Source organism: Protopterus annectens, chromosome 9.part0, assembly GCF_019279795.1.
Source record: "Protopterus annectens isolate FY-2018-M chromosome 9.part0, PAN1.0, whole genome shotgun sequence".
Classification (NCBI taxonomy): Eukaryota; Metazoa; Chordata; order Ceratodontiformes; family Protopteridae; genus Protopterus; species Protopterus annectens.
The window spans coordinates 967,462,934-967,483,283 of NC_056743.1; the positions used below are offsets into that span (position 1 = coordinate 967,462,934).

At 43.3% G+C, this 20,350-nt stretch overlaps 1 protein-coding gene across 1 annotated transcript in view; it reads right to left on the reverse strand.

Moving 5' to 3' along the window:
• Positions 1–20,350, reverse strand: part of MCRS1 (microspherule protein 1) — a 1,081,536-nt gene that overhangs the window by 1,050,524 nt on the left and 10,662 nt on the right. The window contains exon 2 of the mRNA XM_044083711.1: positions 542–686. Coding sequence (XP_043939646.1) covers positions 542–686 — 145 coding nt within the window. The remainder of the gene's footprint in view (positions 1–541; positions 687–20,350) is intronic.

Consider the following 20,350-nt stretch of genomic DNA (forward strand, 5'->3'; position numbering starts at 1 on the left):
CAGTTTCTAAATGATATCTAAACAGTTATCCAAAAGATACACTATGGCAGAGCTCATCGTCCCCAAACCAATCATGATGGCAGCAAATGAGATCCAAGGAGGGATGCACCATTAAAAGGTTAAAGATAAATAAAGCAGCGCTGAGTCTGAAGATCCTGAATATGGCTAGCTTCAGATCAGTCATTTCCAAATGCCCACACACACACAGGTAAGACTGGATAGATAAGACTTCATCGAACAGTTTTTCTTTCCTTCCAACACAAAAAATTACCTCAGTATCTAGACACTAAAATATTGTGTAAAACAAGAGTAGTTTAGTGTGACCACTACAACTTTAAATAAATCTGACTTAAGTTGCAATACCCAGCTCAAAGGTACTTTCTTTGTTTTGAAACTGGAATTACTAGACAAGGCGTCTAATGAATCATATTGTACACCACTGTAAAACCTTGCTCATGCTTTCCACATCACAAAACAGCATGCATAAAAAATGTATACAAACAAGGCAATTCTACATAACAGAAGGAAATAAAAGTATTACCTAGAGGAACTCCTGCGTTTGGGCACTAGGCCAAAGGTCTGTGTGGCAGGTCGTTTCTGACCACCCAAAGATTCTTCATCTTCTGATCTACTTGTTGCTCCTGACATTATCTGTCCAGACTCTAAAACACCATGCTGATCAATTACTGAGAAAGGCAAAACATAACTTCAGATAACTATGTCAAATGCAAGAAAACTGTACATAATACATTTACATTAAGAAAGTTCAGTTGTATCCCACTTACTATAACTGTAGATCAATGTACTGATTTTTGGGTCTTCCTGCCATGCAGAAGCCCCTGACGGGCCCGATTTCCAGAGTCTTTGCATTATCCCTAGCAGACAGATGTCAAGAGTATAAGAAGGGCATCAGTCGGCACTATCTTCAAGTCTTTCTAAGCAGTGAACGAGCAGTCTGATGCCCAAGGACAGCATGACCTTCCCAGCTGTCTGAATTTAAATCAGGAGGGGAAAATATAGGAAGCAAAGAGGGAATGATGAAGATAAGAGGACTACCTGCAGAAAAAACTCCTTTAACCCTTGCACCCAACAAGAGGGAGCAAAGTGGTCAGCAGATAGAGAGGTGGGAGTATTACTGCAACACCAATCTACTCGAACATCTACAATTATGGTAAGCGAGACAACTATTGTATGTTCTTTGTAGTCAATCTTGCAGTAATGATTTTTGGAAGGACTCCCAAAGTTAAACGTTGGGTGATGGGTCATCTGTTTGACCCAAAGAGATAAAATTCTGCAGGATGGCAGTAGTGAAACCCGTACTAGCTCTGGAAACCTTGCTTAGGTTACACCGTTTTGTAAAGGTGTTCACTAAGTTTCTTGTGGCTGTCTCTTGGATGGCCTAGGTAGGGATTTCTTTAAGGAAAGCAGTGGTAGTTGCCCTATGCCAGGTGGACTGGGCTTTAATATGCCTAGGTAAATTTTTGCCATAGTGTGAATAACAGAACTTAATGCAGTTGGCCATCAATGCTGAAATGATTTGGAGACCAGCTTGCCCAGTTTACTCATCTGTAATAGCTCTGCTCCGTTAGGTGGGTTTTGTCCTATTTAGTACCGGATCTGCCTGTGCACATCCAGGGAGTGGAGGACTTGCTCTGCCCTGTTCTGTGGATATGGGAAGACTGGTAAGTGCATAGCTCGATTTAAAGTAAGTTCGGATACCGCCTTAGGCATACAAGATTGGTTTGTTCTTAAGGTCACTTCACTATTAGAACACAGTAGAAGGGTCTTTATGCATGAGAGCTTGTACTTCAGAAACTCTCCTAGCTAATGTAACAGCTATAAGAAAAAGTTGTCTTCCGGACTAGCATTTTTAGAAAGGCAGTGGGCAGCAGGTTCAAAGGGAGGCAAAGTTAGTTTTTCTAACGCAATTTAGATCACATGCTGGCATAGGGCTCTTTCTGGGTGGTCTCAAGTGAATCAACCCTTTAAGAAAACGTTTCACGTGGAAGTGCAAGATAGGTGGCATACTATACAGGCAAGCTGATACGGTAGATGTACCTTAAAGCAAGAACAGAAAAGTCTTATCTAAAGAGGCCTGATAAGTACTGCAAGACTGAGAAAGTCCGTCTGATAAGGGTTAGTGCTCTTGCCTTAACACCAGGCTAAGATTTCCGGGTATTGGGCTTCTTTTAGAATAAAGAGCATGTCCTTGGGATAGGATGCATTCCTCTGGTGTCAAAACCTAATCCTCCAGGCTGTTAAACCTGAAGGTGACTGCACAGAGGTGGAAGACGGATCCCTTGGCTTGACTGAGATCTACTTCCTGCAGTAGGGTGTAGAAACTCTCCTCAAGAGTGTCAGGAGGAGGCATAACCATTGTCTAGGTCAAAGGGGGGGGGGCACTAGAATCATGCCTGGTCTGTCCTCCCTGACTTTTTGTGATTACCTTAGGGACCAGGGATAAGGGCAGAAATGCATACAGGAACCAATCTGTCCATGTGAAGGACAATGCATCTACTTCCCAAGCTTGTGTCAGCAATATTCTGGAGCAGAACTTTCTGTAGTTGCTTATTGTGGTGAGAAGCAAATGTGTCTATTAAAGGGATCATCCACTTTACAGTTAGGTCCAGGAAGACCTCTTTCTTAATCATTAATTTGTTGCAACTTAAAAGGTCCCTGCTTAAAAAGAGTCTCTCAGGGTATTGTTACAAATTGAAATTCAAGAAGCTAGGATGGTTATCCATATTTCTTGACCCAGCACCCAACTTTTCCTGGAAAGGTTGGCTGCACAGAAGGTAGACAAAGTTCCTCCTTGCTTATGTACCACATATCTGTAGTGTACTATGTCTAGATTAGCAGGGTCCTTGGGCTTGAAAAGCTTTTAAAGCCAGATAGACTGCTAGTAGCGCCTTCTAATTTATATGCAACTTTCTCTGCTGAGGGGACCAAATAGGTTCATATGTGGTTACTGGACTATTGACCCAAAAGGTCTTTATAAGCATAGCCATGTGTACACAATAAATTACTACAGAAAACCAATAAAGGATCTTGTCAAAACTAGAGATCTTGATCAACGACTGTCCACATCTAGGGAGGGTCATGGGTGAAATCCCCGGCAGGAATTTACAGTTTCTCATCCAGTCATCCAGGCTACGTTTAACCAGGATCATAGAGGGATTCTGTTTGATGTGAATTGGTAGCCTATTCCAGAGCAGTGGCAACCTCAGAGACATAACTGTCCCACCAGCACATCCTATTTAAGTCACTGGCCAGGTAAGTCCCTGGAGCAGGTGACCCTTGTCCCATCTGACTTGCAGATGCGCAGAATTTCCATTAGGTTCGGATCAGAGATTGCTCTGTAGGCTAGGCACAAGTCTCCTCTTAGTAGTCTGTACTCATGGGCGCCCGCAGGCAGGTGCAAGGGGGTACACTTGCACCCCTCTGGAATCGGCTGGCTGGTAGATTACTCTTTTAAATTAAAGAGTTTTATTGTTGTTTTTTTTTCTTTAGGGTGTTCAAGACTGTCCTTTAAGTCCAGTCACACAGATGCTTTTGAGTCTGAGAGACTGATGTTTTACATTTTCATCTTCCGCGCGCACATGAAATTTGAATTATAGAAGACGTTTGGACTTGAGTTCACAGACCAACGTACAAATGACAGGTAGGTGTAAGTAGTTTTTTCTACAATACCCAGTAACAACTTGTTAAAGCATACAGCACTGGAGAAGCAAGGACTATATGCAAAAACCTACAGTAAGCGAGGATGATCTGAGAAAATTATTTAACTACTACTAAGTCTGTTGTGTTCTTGTGAAGGGACCAACAGGGCAGCTTTATATTAATTCAGAAGACTGTGGTATATTAGGCATTTTGCAAGAGGAGACAGAATCATCTTGGATGTCTATCATTGGTAGACTAGATGCTTGTTTAAGGAACTTGGTTACAGTCAAATGAGTGGGATAAGACTAGTTAAGAAGAGAAAAAGGTGTACCAGAGCACAAAGCAGGGCAGTCTGAAAGGAAAAGTAGGAATGGAACAGGAGAGATCACAGCACCTAGAATTGTCATGTTGTAGCAAATTATAAAATTGTCATGTGCTTACTAGTTTAAGTGGCAGTGTGGGGTGCTTCCTTATATAGACTGTCATTTTGTTCTACTTGAACTGGAAAAAAAGATGCAGGATACAGTGTCTCTTATTTTGGTATGCGTTTTGTTTTTATCCAGTAAGCACTGGTTAGAAGACTTGAGCTCTGCATTGGTTGAGTGCAAAGATACTATGGTAGCAAGACCAAGATGTGAATTACAGAGTCATTTGTAAATAAGATTGAGGTAGATTTATTTCATTTTGTTTTCTAATGCTATACAGTTCACATTGGTGTGAGCAGAGTGTTTGGCTGGATGGTCAGCTGACAGCAAATTTGGCTATTCTGTTTTAAGCATGTATCATCATATTCAGTAGATGTTTTAAATCTGAATTTAGCAGGATCTAGAAGTGGAGCTATAAACCATTAAAATATAGGCCACAAAATGTTGACGTATTTTTTCAACCGACTTGGCCATTAAATAAAGTGACTTGCTTCCCTGCAGAAACATGAGCATCTGAGTGCATCTGCTGTAAAGCACACCTTTAAGCTACTTTTACAAAACCATTCTAGTTAGTCTTGTTTACTCTGATGGCACATAAAACACATCAGCCAGTAATTTCTCCATTTTGTCACGCTCTCCATTTTGTATTCTTAAAATATTACATTTTTCAAGATTTACCCTAGCCCAGCATATATTACTTACAAGTTTCTAATAGCCTCATACGTATTAACTGTGGGTGGTATGTGGATATGGTAGACTATTTCTCTACTAAAAGACCAATCAATTTGAGATTTATAAACTAATTGGACAACTTGTTGAACCTTTTGTAGATTAAGAAATACCTCCCCTGTACCTTTCATATTGGGTACCCCCTAACAAATTTATTTCCAAGGCTGGAAAACCTCTTGAAAAACTTAAAAGCAGTTTGGGGAGTTGCCGATTTTGCTTTTCAGTCTCATCCAAACAGATGTCACAAACTGTCTTCAGCAGCAAGTACCTTTTGCTTTAATTTCATTAGACATGGTTTACTACTACTACTAATCCCTGCAGAGTAGCCTGTTCGATATAATTTAACAAGCGCACATGGGAGTGAGTAACCTTAAACACTCTCCCTTCGCAGACCTGATACAACATACAAGTGAACTTTCAGTGTTTCGTTTGGAGGCTGCTAAATGACTACTCTGGTAACATACTGCCATCATCGTAGCAATGCCATAAGCAAAAAAAATGATTAAACAATTTGCTCAACTGGTATCACTCCAGGGAGATCTAATATGTGCAGTCTTGTACGGAGTTGGAGGAAAAGTACAGTTGTGTACACTTACCATAAATGTGGATGTTAGAGTGTATTCACTGTTGCAGTCATCACATTTGGGTTATCTGCTTGCAGTAGCCCTCAGTCGGCCTGATTATCAAAGTATTGAGTCCTGCGTACGTTGCTGTCTCATCTTCCATGATGTCAGGTAGTCAGGGGTTTAAAGCATGCAGCCGACGCCATTACATCAGTTTTTCTTGCCCCAGATGTCAGGTGCCCCCCCTAATGGGAAGCTATTAAAAATATATGTATACAAGGTTACACCTCCAACAAAAAAGCAAATACACCAAAAAGCTTTTAAGCATAGTAAAGGAGAATAAAGGTATAGCCAAAAGAAGTCAGGGGGCTGGAGGGAGGGTAACCATGACTGCAACAGTGAATACACTCGAACATCTACATTTATGGTAAGTGCACACAACTGTACTATGTTCTTAGTGTTTCACTGTTGCAGTCATCACATTTGGGTAGATTCCCAAAGCTAAGGATGGGAGGAGGTATTTACATAGCATTAGGACCAGCTACAAGGCCCTGAAAGACTGCAGTGGCAAAGCCAGCTCTGGATGTAGAGAAAATTGGTAAATGGTAATGCTTGGTGAAAGTATGCATAGAACTCCAGGTAGCAGCTTCTAGGATGTCCTGGTAGGTACACCACTGAGAAAGGCTGTAGAGGTTGATGCAGTCCTGGTTGAATGGGGTCTAATCCCCTGTGGGACAGGTTTTCCACGGTGCTTATAGCAGAAATGAATGCAATGGCCCATCCATTTAGAAATGGTTTGCTCTGAAATAGCCTTCCCCTCTGCCCCTGCAGCAAATGCCACCAGCAGTTGTTCAGATTTCCTTTGGAGGTTTAGTCCTGTCCAAGTAAAAAGTACAGCTGTGTACCTACCATAAATGTAGATGTTAGAGTGTATTCACTGTTGCAGTCATTACACTTGGGTTATCCTGCTGGCAGGCTACCCGCAGTCGGTCTGAATTCCAAAGTCTAGGTTCGGCGTCTGTTGCTGTCGCCTCTTCCCTGACGTCAGTCCGCCATGAAGTTAATTATGCCAATAAGTATGCATGCACAACAATAACATTTCCTTCATCTACAAGCAAATACACCACATAGGTTGTATAGGATATAGAAGTACAGAGAAGTCCCAGCAAAGAAAGGGGGATGGTGGGAGGGTAACCAGGACTGCAACAGTGAATGCACTCTAACATCTACATTTATGGTAGGTACACAAGTACTATGCTCATAGTGTTTCACTGTTGCAGTCATTGCACTTGGGTTGAATCCCAAAGCTGAGGTTGGGTGGCTGGGTCCAAATAGGATTAGGAGAGGCTATAAGGCCCTGCAGAACTGTAGTGGCGAAGCCTGCTCTAGATTTAGAGTAGAGAGGTAAGTTGTAGTGCTTGGTAAAAGTGTGCACTGAACTCCAAGTTGCAGCCTTTAAAATGTCTTTGGTTGGTACTCCTCTGAGGAAGGCTGCTGAAAGTGGCTGCTGCTCTGGTAGAATGTGGCCTAATGCCCTTAGACACTGATTTGCCATGTTGTGAATAGCAGAAACGAATGCAGTGGCCTATCCATTTTGAAATAGTCTGCTTTGAGATAGCCTTTCCTTGCGATCTTGCAGCATATGCCACTAAAAGTTGCTCAGTCTTTCTGAAAGCTTTAGTTCTGTCCAAGTAGAAGCGTAGCTGTGTGTATGTCCAAAGAATGCAGGAGTCTCACCCTTATTCTGTGGGTTTGGATAAAAGATGGGCAGATGAATTGTTTGGCTAAAGGCCACACTGGACACTACCTTGTGCATAAAAGTAGGGTTTGCCTTCAGAGAAACCCTGTCTTAATGAAAAATGATAAAAGGTTCCACAGCCATGAGTGCCTGTAACTCCGAGACTCTTCTTGCAGAGGTTACTGCTAGGAGCAGAGCTGTTTTCCATAAGAACTTCATTTCAGCTGTGTTGGCTGGCTCAAAAGGTGGCCGTGTTAGTTTTTCCAAGACATAATTGAGATCCCATGCAGGTATTGGTGCTCTCCTTGGGGGTCTTATGTGTTTGGCCCCTCTGGGGTACTGTCTAAGCAACGGATGTGAAAAAATAGGTGTTTCCGTATTGTAATGAGCTGAAATGGCAGAGGCATGGATTTTAATTGATGAAAAAGATAGGCCTTAGTCCATTAATTGTCCTAGAAGAGTGTGGTCCTTGAAGGCTGTCAGAGCATTCTGTACAGCTAACATTTTGTTTCGATTGATATGCAGGTGCATTTCACTTTGGTTCCATTTGCCCTGAATGCACTTCCCTGCCAGGTGACCCCCCCCATGCATAGTCTGAGGAGTCTGTTAGGGCTTGGGCAGCAGGGGGTAGAGTGAATGGTATTCCCTTGTTTTGGTGGCAGGCCTCTGCCCACCAAAGGAACTCTAACTGTAGGCAAGGTATGATAGGGATCATTGCTTCTAGATCCTGAGAATGTTGACACCATAGGCTTTTTAGATACCATTGTAGTTTCCTCATATGCAGTCTTGCATATGGAATTAGTAGAATGCAGGAGGCCATGAACCCCAAGGCTTGCAGTATTTGCCTTGCAGATAAGCAGGGTTTTTGTGGCCATTAGTTTGAAGTAAGTTGTCAAATGAATTTGTTTCTCTGGCGTGAGGAAAGACATCTGGGAAGTTGTGTTCAATATTGCTCCCAGGAATATAATTTGTTGACAGGGTACCAGATGTGATTTTTTTTTTCGTTTATGGTGTACCCCAGACAAGTTACCACATTTTGTACAAATGCCAGATGATTCAAAAGTATGCCCTGGCTTTCTGCCTGAATTAGACAATCGTCCAGGTATGGGTATAGTTGAAAATTTCTTTGCCTGCAAAATGCAATGACTGGAGCTTGGCACTTTGGCTTATCTACTGCGTTCAGGGTATTCACAAAGGGCAGTGCAGAGAACAGATAGTGCATATAGCCTGCATTGAAGCATAGGTATATTCTGCAAGATTCCCTAATTGGTATGTGCAGGTAGGCTTCTTTTAAATCCAGTGTTGCCAACCAGGCATCTTTGCCTAGCATAGGAAGTAACTGATGAGTTAGCATCTTGAATTTTGGAATCACCAAAAAGGTGTTCAATATGGAAAGGGCCATGATATGACACCAAGAGTGGTCTTTTCTGGGTACCAGGGAAAAGTCTAGAGTAGAAACCTTGCCCCTTTTCCTCTTCTGGTACAGTTTAAATAGCCTTTATGCTTGAGAGAGTACTTGCTTTTGAGCCTTTGCCCACTGATTTGGGGGTAGATCTGGCCAACCGTTTGGGGTTGGCAACGTGTGGAAGTGAAATCTGTATTCTTGGGAAACTATATTTAACACCCATTTATCCTGGGTAATGAGTTCCCAGTTTTTTGCCTGCAGAGCAATATTTTTCCCTAAAGGAACAGTCAGTTGAGAATTGCTTGGAAGCTTTTTAAAGTTAAGTCAATGAGGCAGTTTACCATAGGGGGGGCAGTCTTACTACTCCCCGATTTGGAAGTGGGAGCCCCCCACTGTTTAGTCCTGTGCGTACCCTGGGACTGAAGCCTGGGTGTTCTGCTGGTTCTGGGTTGAGAAGGCCTGGAAGAGGCAGGAAAAGACCAATTCTTAGGGTCAATGCCTACTAAATCTTAGAGATTGTACTTGTAGGTAATCCTTAACAGTTTGCATAGATTTAGCTTTTTCCTCCATCTTTTTAAGAACTTGTCTGCTTTGTTGCCTAAAAGGCGGTCCTGATTTAAGGGAATATCCAGCAATTTAGCTTTAACATGATCTGGCAAAGCATGACTTCTAAGTACAGACTCTGTGACAGAAGCCCTGCAAGATGCCTCTAGTGAATCAAAACCACATTGCAAAGTATGCTTTCCAACCTGTTTAGCAGAATGCATTAAATCCTGTAAATCCTTATTTTCAGCACAATCGGGAATCAACATTGTTTTCTGTTTAAGCAATCCAATGATATGGTGCTGATACTTTAACTTATGAAACTGGCAGTTTAAGGCCCCAACGGCCAAAGTTGCAGAAGTGTATACTTTCTTACCCCATCTATCCAGCACCCTGGAGGTCTCTATATCAGAAGGGGTAGGATTTTTGGCAGTAGTAGCCTTGATGCCCTTGGGTTCCTGTGAAGTGGTCTCAAGATCCGCAGTAAGATTTTTAAAAAGGAACAAGAGTCAGAAACCCTGCAATATCTATCAGGTTTTCTAGGAGCAGGAGACAGAGTCAGGGGCCAAGCTAGACTCAGCTCAGAAAAGGCATCAACAATGTCTAGTACAGAAGGGATAGCTAAAGGCCTGTGCTGGGGCAAGAGTAAGAAATCCCTAAGCCTCTTTTTAGAATCTGAGTAATCCTGGCATTCCCAGCAAAAGTGCTTCCTAAGAGTATGCAGGGTTTCACCAAAAGAGAAATCCTCGGGGGGGGGGGGGGGTTGGCAGAGGGAATAGAGTCCTCTGCATCAGAATCCTCATAGGTAGATGAGGGTAAATCCTGGTCATAAGAAAAAACAGAAATTTCAGAATCCTGATCAGAAGTATCAAAAGCAAATTCAGTCCTAGGTCTCAGAGGGGGAAGGTTGGCTTCCCCTGATTAAAGTAATAAGGTCTTCAGCCATTCTTTTATCTGTTTTTTTAGGCAGAGGCGCCCATGTGGTCTAGGCGTCTGTTTTCTAGACATAGCTCGAGTTTTAGGTCTTGAAGATTGCGTCGGTTTAATAAGCAAGTCAGTAAAGCCTGAATACACCCTCAGAAGCCGGTGCCTGCACAGCAGCTCCGGACCCATCCAAGGTAGAGACATCCGCAGGTTCCAGAGTTCAAGCATCTCACGGCATACCAGACTCCGAATGGGTCTCAGTAGAGGCCTCTGAATCAGCAGCTATCAGGGGCTGCGAAAGCACCTCACAGAGTACCAGCAAACTGGCGACTGGCTAAGGAGAAGCGTCTTCGGCAGCTTTGGACCTAGGTGGCTTGTCTCAGTCTTTATTTCTGTGTTTTTTCAGAATGTCGGTAGTTGGATGGCTTACCGAAGACATATCTGGATAATTGAACAGAGTACCAAAATATTTAGAAGTGTAAATACACAAACAAATAGTTTGTTGCTTAAATAAGGCACAAAACAGACAGCGAGGTATGTCGTGGTCAGGGCCTAGGCAAGGAATACAGTACGAATGAAAATCTTTGCGAGGTATTTGCTTTCCACAAGAAATATAATTACTGACTTACTGACATCGGTTTAGAGCAAGAAAAAGTTTCCCCAACTGGGTACTTCGCTTTAGTTGAAGACCGGTTCTGAAACCCGAAAATGAAAATTTCAGGAGTCGGCCGACCGGCACTTGCGAACTGCTTCTGCTTTGGGCACCACACGGCAAGAAAGATTGGATGTAATGATGTCGGCTGCATGCTTTATACCCCCGACTACCTGACGTCACGGAGGATGACACAGCAACCGACGCAGGACCCAAGACTTTAATAATCAGGCCGACTTGAGGGCTACTGCAAGCAGATAACCCAAAGGTGATGACTGCAACAGTGAAACACGAAGAACATCTTTCTGCTTCACTAGGGACGGCCCACACCTCTCCCATAGTGCTTTCTCATGCTGACTGACATTGTCTACCCTCATAATGTCCTTTCTTAGGCAAATTCAGTCATTTGCATCAATAATTCCCACTCAGAGCATTCTATATGTGCCCACTCTCAGTCATCCAAAGGGGAGTTAGCATAATGGTCAATTGTCTTTGCTTCTCAGATATAAAGGTACAGGGTTTGAGTCTGACCTCTGACTATTGGTTAAGCTTGCAATACTCTGCAAACTGACACAGCCTAGTGTTACCTATGAATCTAAACATTGAAAACTTACACATTTCTATAATTGAAACCTTGTTCCCAACACAGTGACAATACTCCTTCTATAACTGGATTTACTGCCCATCACTTATTGAGACCAGCTAATGAATGGGAATGGTGTGTGTTCTAGTGGAGGCATATCCATATTCATGGGAAACTTACGGGGCTCTGTGATAGTTTTCGCAGGTAGGCCAGAGACCATGGCGGTCTCCCCAAGGGGTCGCGACAGAGGTTCAAGAATCAGAGTAGCTAGACCAAGAAGCTAAGAGACACCTTACCTGGGTCAGTCAACTTATGACCTAAAGATGGAACTTTGTCAGTAACATCAGGGTCCTTGGCTTTTGTGTCTGAATTTTTTGGAATGATGCTAGCTGATGCCAGAGGCTGTGGAGGCCCTCCATTGGCAGTGGACTGCAATGCCACGAAGGAAGCCAAAAAAGGACTCCATATGGGCTGTTAGTATCCTGGCCCTAAACTTTAGGGCTTTTGCACAGCAATTTGCAGTCAGGACAGTTAGAAACATTGTGCCGATGCCCAAAGCAGAATCAATGCCCAAAGCAGAATCAATAAAATTAAGTGAAAATCTTTATGCAGGATTTGCTTCTTACACTCCAAGCAATTACTGACTTTTTTTTTTAAACACATTAGTAGAAAAAATTCTCCAACAGTGTACTTATCCGACTGGAAGAAAGTGGTTTTCTTGAAAAATAAGCCAACCGATGGACTATGAGCTTACTGAGTTAACATGAAGTGCATCAGACTACATGATTAGAAAGTACAGTTGTGTAATGTAGATGTTAGAGTGCATTCACTGTTGCAGTCATTACACTTTGGAATTCAGGCAGACTGCGGGCAGCCTGCCAGCAGGATAACCCAAGTCTTGGTCCGGCGTCAGTTGCTGTCGCCTCCTCCCTGACGTCAGTGCGCCAGGGGTATAAAAGATGCAGCCGACGCCATTCTTAAGTTTTTCTTGCCCCAGATGTCAGGTGCCCCCAAAAGGGTAGGCTAAAATGATGCCAATATGTATGCATGCACTAAAGTAAACATTTCTTCATCTACAAGCAAATACACAACATAGGTTGCATAGAATGGAGAAGTACAGATAAGTTCCAGCAAGGAAAGGGGGATGGTGGGTGGGTAACCTGGACTGCAACAGTGAATACACTAACATCTACTTTTATGGTAGGTACACATCTGTACTATGTTCATAGTGTTTCACTGCTGCAGTCATTACACTTGGGTTGAATCCCAAAGCTGAGGTTGGGTGGCTGGGTCTAAATAGGAGAGGCTAGGAGTCCCTGCAGAACTGCAGTGGCAAACCCTGCTCTGGATTTAGAGTAGAGTAGAGAGGCAAGTGGTAGTGCTTTGTAAAAGTGTGCACTGAACTCCAAGTTGCAGCCTCTAAAATGTCTTTGGTTGGTGGTACTCTGAGGAAGGCTGCTGCTCTGGTTGAATGTGGCCTAATACCCTTAGGCACCGATTTGCCATGTGAATAGCAGAAACAAATGCAGTGGCCTATCCATTTTGAAATAGTCTGCTTTGAGATAGCCTTTCCTTGTGATCCTGCAGCATATGCAACTAAGAGTTGCTCAGTCCTTCCTGAAAGCTTTAGGTTCTGTCCAAGTAGAAGCGTAGCTGTCCATGTATGTCCAAAGAATGCAGAAGTCTCTCACCCTTATTCTGTGGGCTTGGATAAAAGGTAGGCAAATGAATTGTTTAGTTGAGGGCCACACTGGACACTACCTTAGGCATGAATGTCGGGTTTGTCCTCGGAGAAACCCTGTCTGGATGGAAAATGGTAAAAGGTTCCACAGCCAGGAGTGCCTGTAACTCGATACTAGTCTTGCAGAGGTTATTGCTAAAAGCAGAGCTGTTTTCCATAAGAACTTTGTCAGCTGTATTGGCTGGCTCAAAAGGAGGCAGTGTGAGTTTTTCCAAGACATAATTGAGGTCCCATGCAGGTATTGGTGCTCTCCTTGGAGGTCTTATGTTTTTGGCCCCTCTGAGGTACTGTCTTAGCAATGGATGAGAAAAATAGGTGGTTCTGTATTGTAATGACATGAAATGGCAGAGGCATGGATCTTAATTGATTAAAAGGATAGGCCTTTGTCCAGCATCTCAGTTAGGTATTGTAAAATCTGAGGAATATTTGGTACAATCGTGTCAATTCCTTGTGCCTGGTTCCATACACAGAATCTCTTCCATTTTTCTGCACAAGACTTTCTGGTACTGGGCCTCCAAAATAACATCCATCACTGCTTTAGAGAGGTGCGTTCTGAATGGCTACATTATCCGCCATGCTGCCAGATTTAGGGTTCTGAGTTGGCTGTGCAGTATCCGTTTTCTTGGGTCAGTAAGTGAGGAATTTGAGGTAATGTCCAGGCTGGGCCTTGAGACAAGCTCTTTAGGATTGGGTACCAGTGCTGGTGGGGCCAGTCTGGGGCAATCAGAATCATTTTTGGCTTTTCTTGTCTGACCTTGAGGAGTACCTTGGGGAGGAGAGGCAGTGGAGGAAAGGCATATACTGTTAGGGTTTTCCAGCTGAATGATAGAGCATCCACTTTCCATGCTTGCTTGTGATAAGTTCTTGTGCAGAATCTCTGTAGTTGGCAGTTGGGAGGGGAGGCAAATAGATCTATGCCTGGGCAGCCCCATTTCCTTGTTATCATGCTGAAGACTTGTGGATAAAGTTTCCACTCGTGGGGATCCATGAGGTTTCTGCTTAGTTCGTCTGCCAGAGTATTTATCTTTCCTGGCAGGAATTGTGCTTGCAGGTGTACTTGATAAGTCAATGCTGTGTCGCACAAAGTCATGGCTAGTCTGCAGTGGGGATAAGAATATGTGCCTCCCTGCTTGTTTATGTACCACAGGACTGTAGTTTTGTCAGTCTATCAGCAGTTGTCCTGGATGAAGTATTTCCTTGAAGGATGTCAGGGCATTCTGAACAGCTGGCATCTCTGACTGATATGAAGATGCATTTGGCTTGCGGACCATATGCCCTGAATACATTTTCCTGCCATGTGTGCCCCCCAAGCATAATCTGATGCATCTGCTGTTAATGTCTGCCTGGCTGTGGGTAAAGTGAACGGCTGTCCCTTGTTGTGGTGACAGGCCTGTACCCACCATCGAAACTCCTGTTGCAGGCAGGGAATGAGGGTAATTAATGTTTCCAGGCTGTGGCAATGTTGAGTCCAAACACTTTTTAGATACCATTGTAGTTTCCTCATATGCAGTCTTGCATATGGAATTAGCAGAATGCAGGATGCCATGAAGCCCAAAGCCTGCAGAATTTTTCTTGCAGATAACTGGGTCTTTGTTGCCAACATTTTGAAGAAGTCAGTTGCCTTTGTCTGGCGTGAGATAAGCCATCTGGGCAGTTGTATTTAGGCTTGCACCCAGGAATATTCTCTTGAGGGGGTACTAGTTTTTGATTTCTTTTCGTTTACTGGTTACCCTAGGCAAATTAGTAACCTTTTTACAAACACCAGATGCTTTAGTAGAATGTCCTTGTTTTCTGCTTGAATAAGGCAGTCGTCCAAGTAAGGATATATTTGAATTCCTCTGTCTGCAAAATGCAATTAGTGGTGCCAGGCATTTTGTGAAGACCCTGGACGCAGTAGATAAACCAAAGGGCAGTGCAGAGAATTGGTAGTACATTGAGCCAGCAATGAATCTGAGGTATCTTCTGCAAGATTGTCTGATTAGGACATGCAGGTATGCCTCTTTTAGGTCCAAAGTTACAAACCTAGCCTTCTTGCCCAGCATGGGCAGAAGCTGCTGCAGAGTCAACATTTTGAATTTTGGAATGTCCAGAAATGTGTTTAGATTCTACAGGCTTTGTCCTTTCTGGGTACCAAGAAAAGTCTTGAGTAAAATCTCTGTCCCTGTTCTTGCTGCGGCACTCACTGAATGGCCCTCATGTCCATGAGATGAAACTTGTTTTTGTGCCTCTGCCCACTGATTGCGTGGCAGGTCTGGTATACCTTTTGTCCTTGGCAGGGTGTGAAAGTAGAACTTGGCTGTCCTGTGACACTATATTCAAGACCCATTTGTCCTGTGTGCTCATGTGCCAATTTTGTGCTAGTTTTCCCCTAAGGGGGCTGCCAAAAGGTAAGTGCTTGGTACTGGCAGAGGAAAGTCATTGGGACTGTTTCCTATATGGCTGTGATTTCTCTTCTCCACTTTTGGAGGTAGAAGCACCCCATTGTTTAGACCTGTATGAGCCTTGGGACTGGGATCTGCCTCTGGGGCATCTGTATCTGCCTCTATGGCCTGACACTGGAAAGGACCAATTCTTTGAAGGCCAGTTTCTGCTAAATCTGGGTGGCTGTACCTGTAAGAAATCATTAACTGTCTGCATAGATTTCACTTTGTCCTCCATTTTCTTCAACACCTCTTCTGCCTTAACACCAACCAAAGTATCATGCTGCAATGGAGCATCTAATTATTTTGCTTTAACATGATCAGGCAGATTCTGTTCCTTTAACCAAGCATGCCTCCTAATGACAGAACACGTAACAGCAGCCCTGCAGTAGGCCTCCAGAGAATCAAAACCACATTGCAAAGTATGCTTTCCCACTTGTTCAGCCGCATGCAATAAATCCTGCATTTTTGTTTTCTGCACATTTAGAATTTGTCAACATTTTCTGTTTAAGCAGTGACATTAAGTATTGCTGATATTTAAGCATATGAAACTGACAATTTAAAGCCCTTACAGCCAAGGTAGAAGTGTAAATCTTCCCCCCCTCCAATCTGTCCAGTGCCCTTGAATCCCCATCAGAGGGAATAGGGTTTTTTTTTTTTTTGCAGTGGAAGCCTTGACCCCTTTGGGACCCTGAGATGTAGTTTCTGGGTCAGCAGTAGGGTTTTTATAAAGAAATTTGTGAATCTGGAACCCTGTAGTATCTGTCTGGCTTAACAGGTGCTGGAGGTAGAGTCAGGAGACGGGCCGTACTCTGAAAATACATCTACAGTGTCTAAAACAGGAGGAATAGCAAGAGGCCTGTGATGAGGTAGTAAAAGAAAGTCTGAGCCTTTTCTTAGATTCTGAGTAATCTTGGCTCTCCCAGTGGAAGTGCTCCCTCATGGTATGCAGAGTTTCCCCAAAAGAATAATCCTCAGGAGGAGAGGCTGAAGGGATAGATTCTTCAGAATCAGAATCCTCATAGGAAGGAAGAGAGTATTCCTGTTCAGAGGAATAGTCAGGAAATGGAAACCTGATCTGAAGATTCATATTCTGTCTCTTGCCTAGGCCTCTTATCAGGAGGGGGATAGGAACCCCTGATCAATGTAATTAGGTCTTCGGCCATTTTGAGCATCTGTTTAGGCATAGAGGCCTGTCCATGGAATTGCTGTACTTGTTTCTTTGTCTTTAGTGGTGCTTTAGTCTTTGCCTTTGAAGCTGAAATCGGTTTTACATACAACTTTGTAGGCCTGAAAACACCCTCAGAAGCAGATGGCTGCTCAGCGGCTACGGACCCATCTGAGGGAATATTTTCCGAGTGTCCAATACCTGGAATTTCCAGCGGCCTAGTCGGCTCCACGTGGGAGTCGGAAGTGGCCTGCGGCTCTGAGGTAGCAAGCGTCAGGGGCTGCGAAAGTGCCTCACTGAGAACCAGCGACTGGCTTAGAAGAAACCTAGTCAGTTTTGGACCTTGGATGCCTGTCCTTTTCCTTGTGTTTCTTGTGAATTGCGGTAGTCAGATGGCTTATCAGACGACATCGTGTAATTAAATCTTTGGCCAAAGTAGTAAAATGCAAAGTCGTACCGACGCTTAGTGCGTTGGTTAAATCTAGCACAAAACCTGCAATTAGCAACGTCATGATCAGACCCTAGGCAAGGAATACAATAAGAATGGAAGTCCTTATGTATTTGCTTCTCACAAGAAATACAATTAACTTTCTGACATCGGTCTGGAGCAAGAAAAGTTTCCCCAACGGGGTACTTAGCTTTAAATGAAGACTTCGGATCTGAAATTCGAACACAAAAATCTCAGTAGTTGGCCGACCAGCACTTGCAAACTGCTTTTGCTTCGGGCACCATGCGGCAAGAAAGACCGAAGAAAATGGAATCGACTGCATCTTTTATACCCTTGGCGCACTGACGTCTGGGAAGAGGCGACAGCAACTGACACCGGGCCAAGACTTTGGAATTCAGGCAGACTGCGGGTAGCCTGCCAGCAGGATAACCCAAGTGTAATGACTGCAACAGTGAAACACAAACATCTGGATGACACAGTGGTGCAGCGGTAGCATTGTTGCCTCACAGCAAGATGTTCTCCGGTTAGATTCTCAGCTGGGGTGCCTTCTGTGTGAAGTCTATATGTCCTCTCTGCATTCATTTGGGTTTCCTCCCATGTCACAAAGACATGCATCTGGAGCATTTTTCCTGGGCCTCCACTGAAAACTGGCTTCATTCCAAGTCACTTTCCCAGTAAACAAACATTAAATAAATTAAAATAAACTGAAGAAGGTGCCAGATGCCCTTCGTATACCTTAACATCCAGACAGTCTACAGGTATCAGTCGGCTAGGAATGGAATACACACTCTTGAAATCATGATGGTCATATGCATCTGCTTGACAGAAAGACCCAAGAATCAGTGCTGCAACACTAACTACAAAAATCATGTTACTAGCAATTCCTTCTATCCTGTTTTGCATATCAATTTTCAATTCAGAACACCAATCTGATAATATTCAAAGTAAAGCATCTCATTCAGCAGGCCTATAAAAATAGATCACCACCTCCTCCAAGTGGCACAGCATAAAGGCATCTTCTTCAGCAGTGTACTGTGTGTGAGACCAACTGCCATAGTGTCTTGCTATCAGTGCAAATCAATGAAAGGGTAATTTCCACCCAGATCAACCACCTATCAGTTCTTTTCTACCCTCCCACAGGCTATGCACAAGTTTTCTTCTTGTACCTTCTCTCAAACATCCACTCATCCATGCTGTTAAACTTTCACTCTTATTGGATTATGGGATTTTGTATACATAACTATATAGATGTTGCTACTGTCTTACACATTTTGGAAAGGTTTGCAGATTTATTTTTCTGTTTTCACACAGTTTGCTTATCTAATTGGTACTTTGTGATTTCAGTTCATTTTAACAGTGCATACTCCCACATCCCAGCAGTTTCAGTTAGGCATTATAATCAGGAGTCTGTTCCTCAAGACTCCTCCTCCTCACTTACACAGACCTAAGCAACTGTTGGAACCCCACACGGGTCTACCCCTCTCAGTCCCTTGATCTGATGAAACTCAGCACCATATAAAAGCACAGAGCTACCCCCCATCCTATACACTCCATACAATTTTTTTCTTTCTAAATTTGGGTGTCAAAATCAGTTTCCATGACCTCTACTATTCTACTATCCCCTGTTAGGTCTCCCACACTCATCTCCTTCCCCCCCAAAACAACCCGACTGTCAAGTAAATCATAATTTTAAGCTAAGGGGAGGGAAGTTAATTTTCCCAAAAAGTAATGGAAACTACTGGAGTGCAACTTGAGCTTGGCATTGTTCAAATAAGAAAAAAGTACAGTTTTGTACCTACCATAAATGTAGATGTTCGAAGATCCACATTGCTGCAGTCCTTGCATATGGGTAGTCCGCTGTCCTCGGTCGGCCCGAATACCAAAGTATTAGGCTGACGTCGGTCAAGGCGCTTAAAACTGACATCAGGACGTCAGGGTACAAAAGCGCATGACCGACGTCATATCCTCAGTCTTTTCTTGCCCCAGATGTCAGAAGGCCCTAACAAGAAAGGCCAAGGCCAAAGCCAAAAAACAGCAAAAAATAACCAACCACCCCTGCACTAACCATATTTACAATATGTACAACCCAAACCACACCACCACCTCTCACTACAGAGGGGAAGGAGGGAGAGTAAATTGGACTGCAGCAATGTGGATCTTCGAACATCTACATTTATGGTAGGTACAAAACTGTACTATGTTCTTCATCTCACGTTGCTGCAGTCCTTACATATGGGTAGAATCCCAAAGCAGAGGAAAGGGAGGATGGCAAAACTATAAAGCATTAGGGGCTGCCAAAATGCCCTGTAAAATTGCAGTGGCAAATCCAGCCCTAGATTTAGAGTAAAGTGGAAGGTGGTAATGCTTAGAGAAAGTATGCACTGAACTCCAAGTAGCTGCTTCCAAAATATCTTTAGCAGCCACCCCCTTTAAAAAAGCTGTAGAAGTGGCAGTAGCCCTAGTGGAATGAGGCCTAATCCCAGCTGGAATCTCCTTACCATGATGGGAATAACAGAAAGCAATACAAAAACCAATCCACTTAGAAATAGTTTGTTTTGAAACAGATTTGCCCTGAGAACCCAAAGCAAAAGAAACAAACAACTGCTGAGACTGCCTGAACCCTTTAGTTCTGCTCAAATAATATCGCAACTGTCTGTGCATATCCAAAGTGTGCAAAATCCTCTCCCCTTTATTTTGGGGGTTTGCATAAAAAGTAGGCAAATGAATAGTTTGGTTTAAAGCCACACTAGAAACCACTTTAGGCATAAAAGAAGGATTAGTACGCAAAGACACCCTATCCTTGTGGAAAATTAAGAAAGGCTCAACCGCCATAAGGGCCTGTAATTCAGAAACCCTTCTCGCAGAGGTAATGGCCAACAAAAAAGCAGTCTTCCATGATAAATATTTCAACTCTGCAGTTGCTGCAGGCTCAAAAGGTTGTAGAGTGAGTTTCTCCAACACAAAATTGAGATCCCAAGCAGGAGTAGGAGCTCTACGTGGGGGTCTTCTATTCTTTGCCCCTCTAAGGAATTGCTTAAACAAAGGATGAGAAAATAATGGTGGGTCACAGTCATAGTGAGCAGAAATCGCTGCAGCATGAACCTTTAGAGAAGGACAAACCTTTGTCCAATAACTCAAGGTATTGAAGAGCAACACTTAAATTAGGTTTAGAAACATCAAAGTCCTTTGCTGTACTCCAAAATAAAAATCTCCTCCATTTATCTGCGCAAACTTTCCTTGTACTAGGTCTTCTGGCCTCCAAAATAACATTCAAAACTTGTTGTGGAAGCTGAGACCCTCCAGGGTTTAAAACAGAATATGCCAGGCTGTTAGATGTAGAGAGTCGAGTTG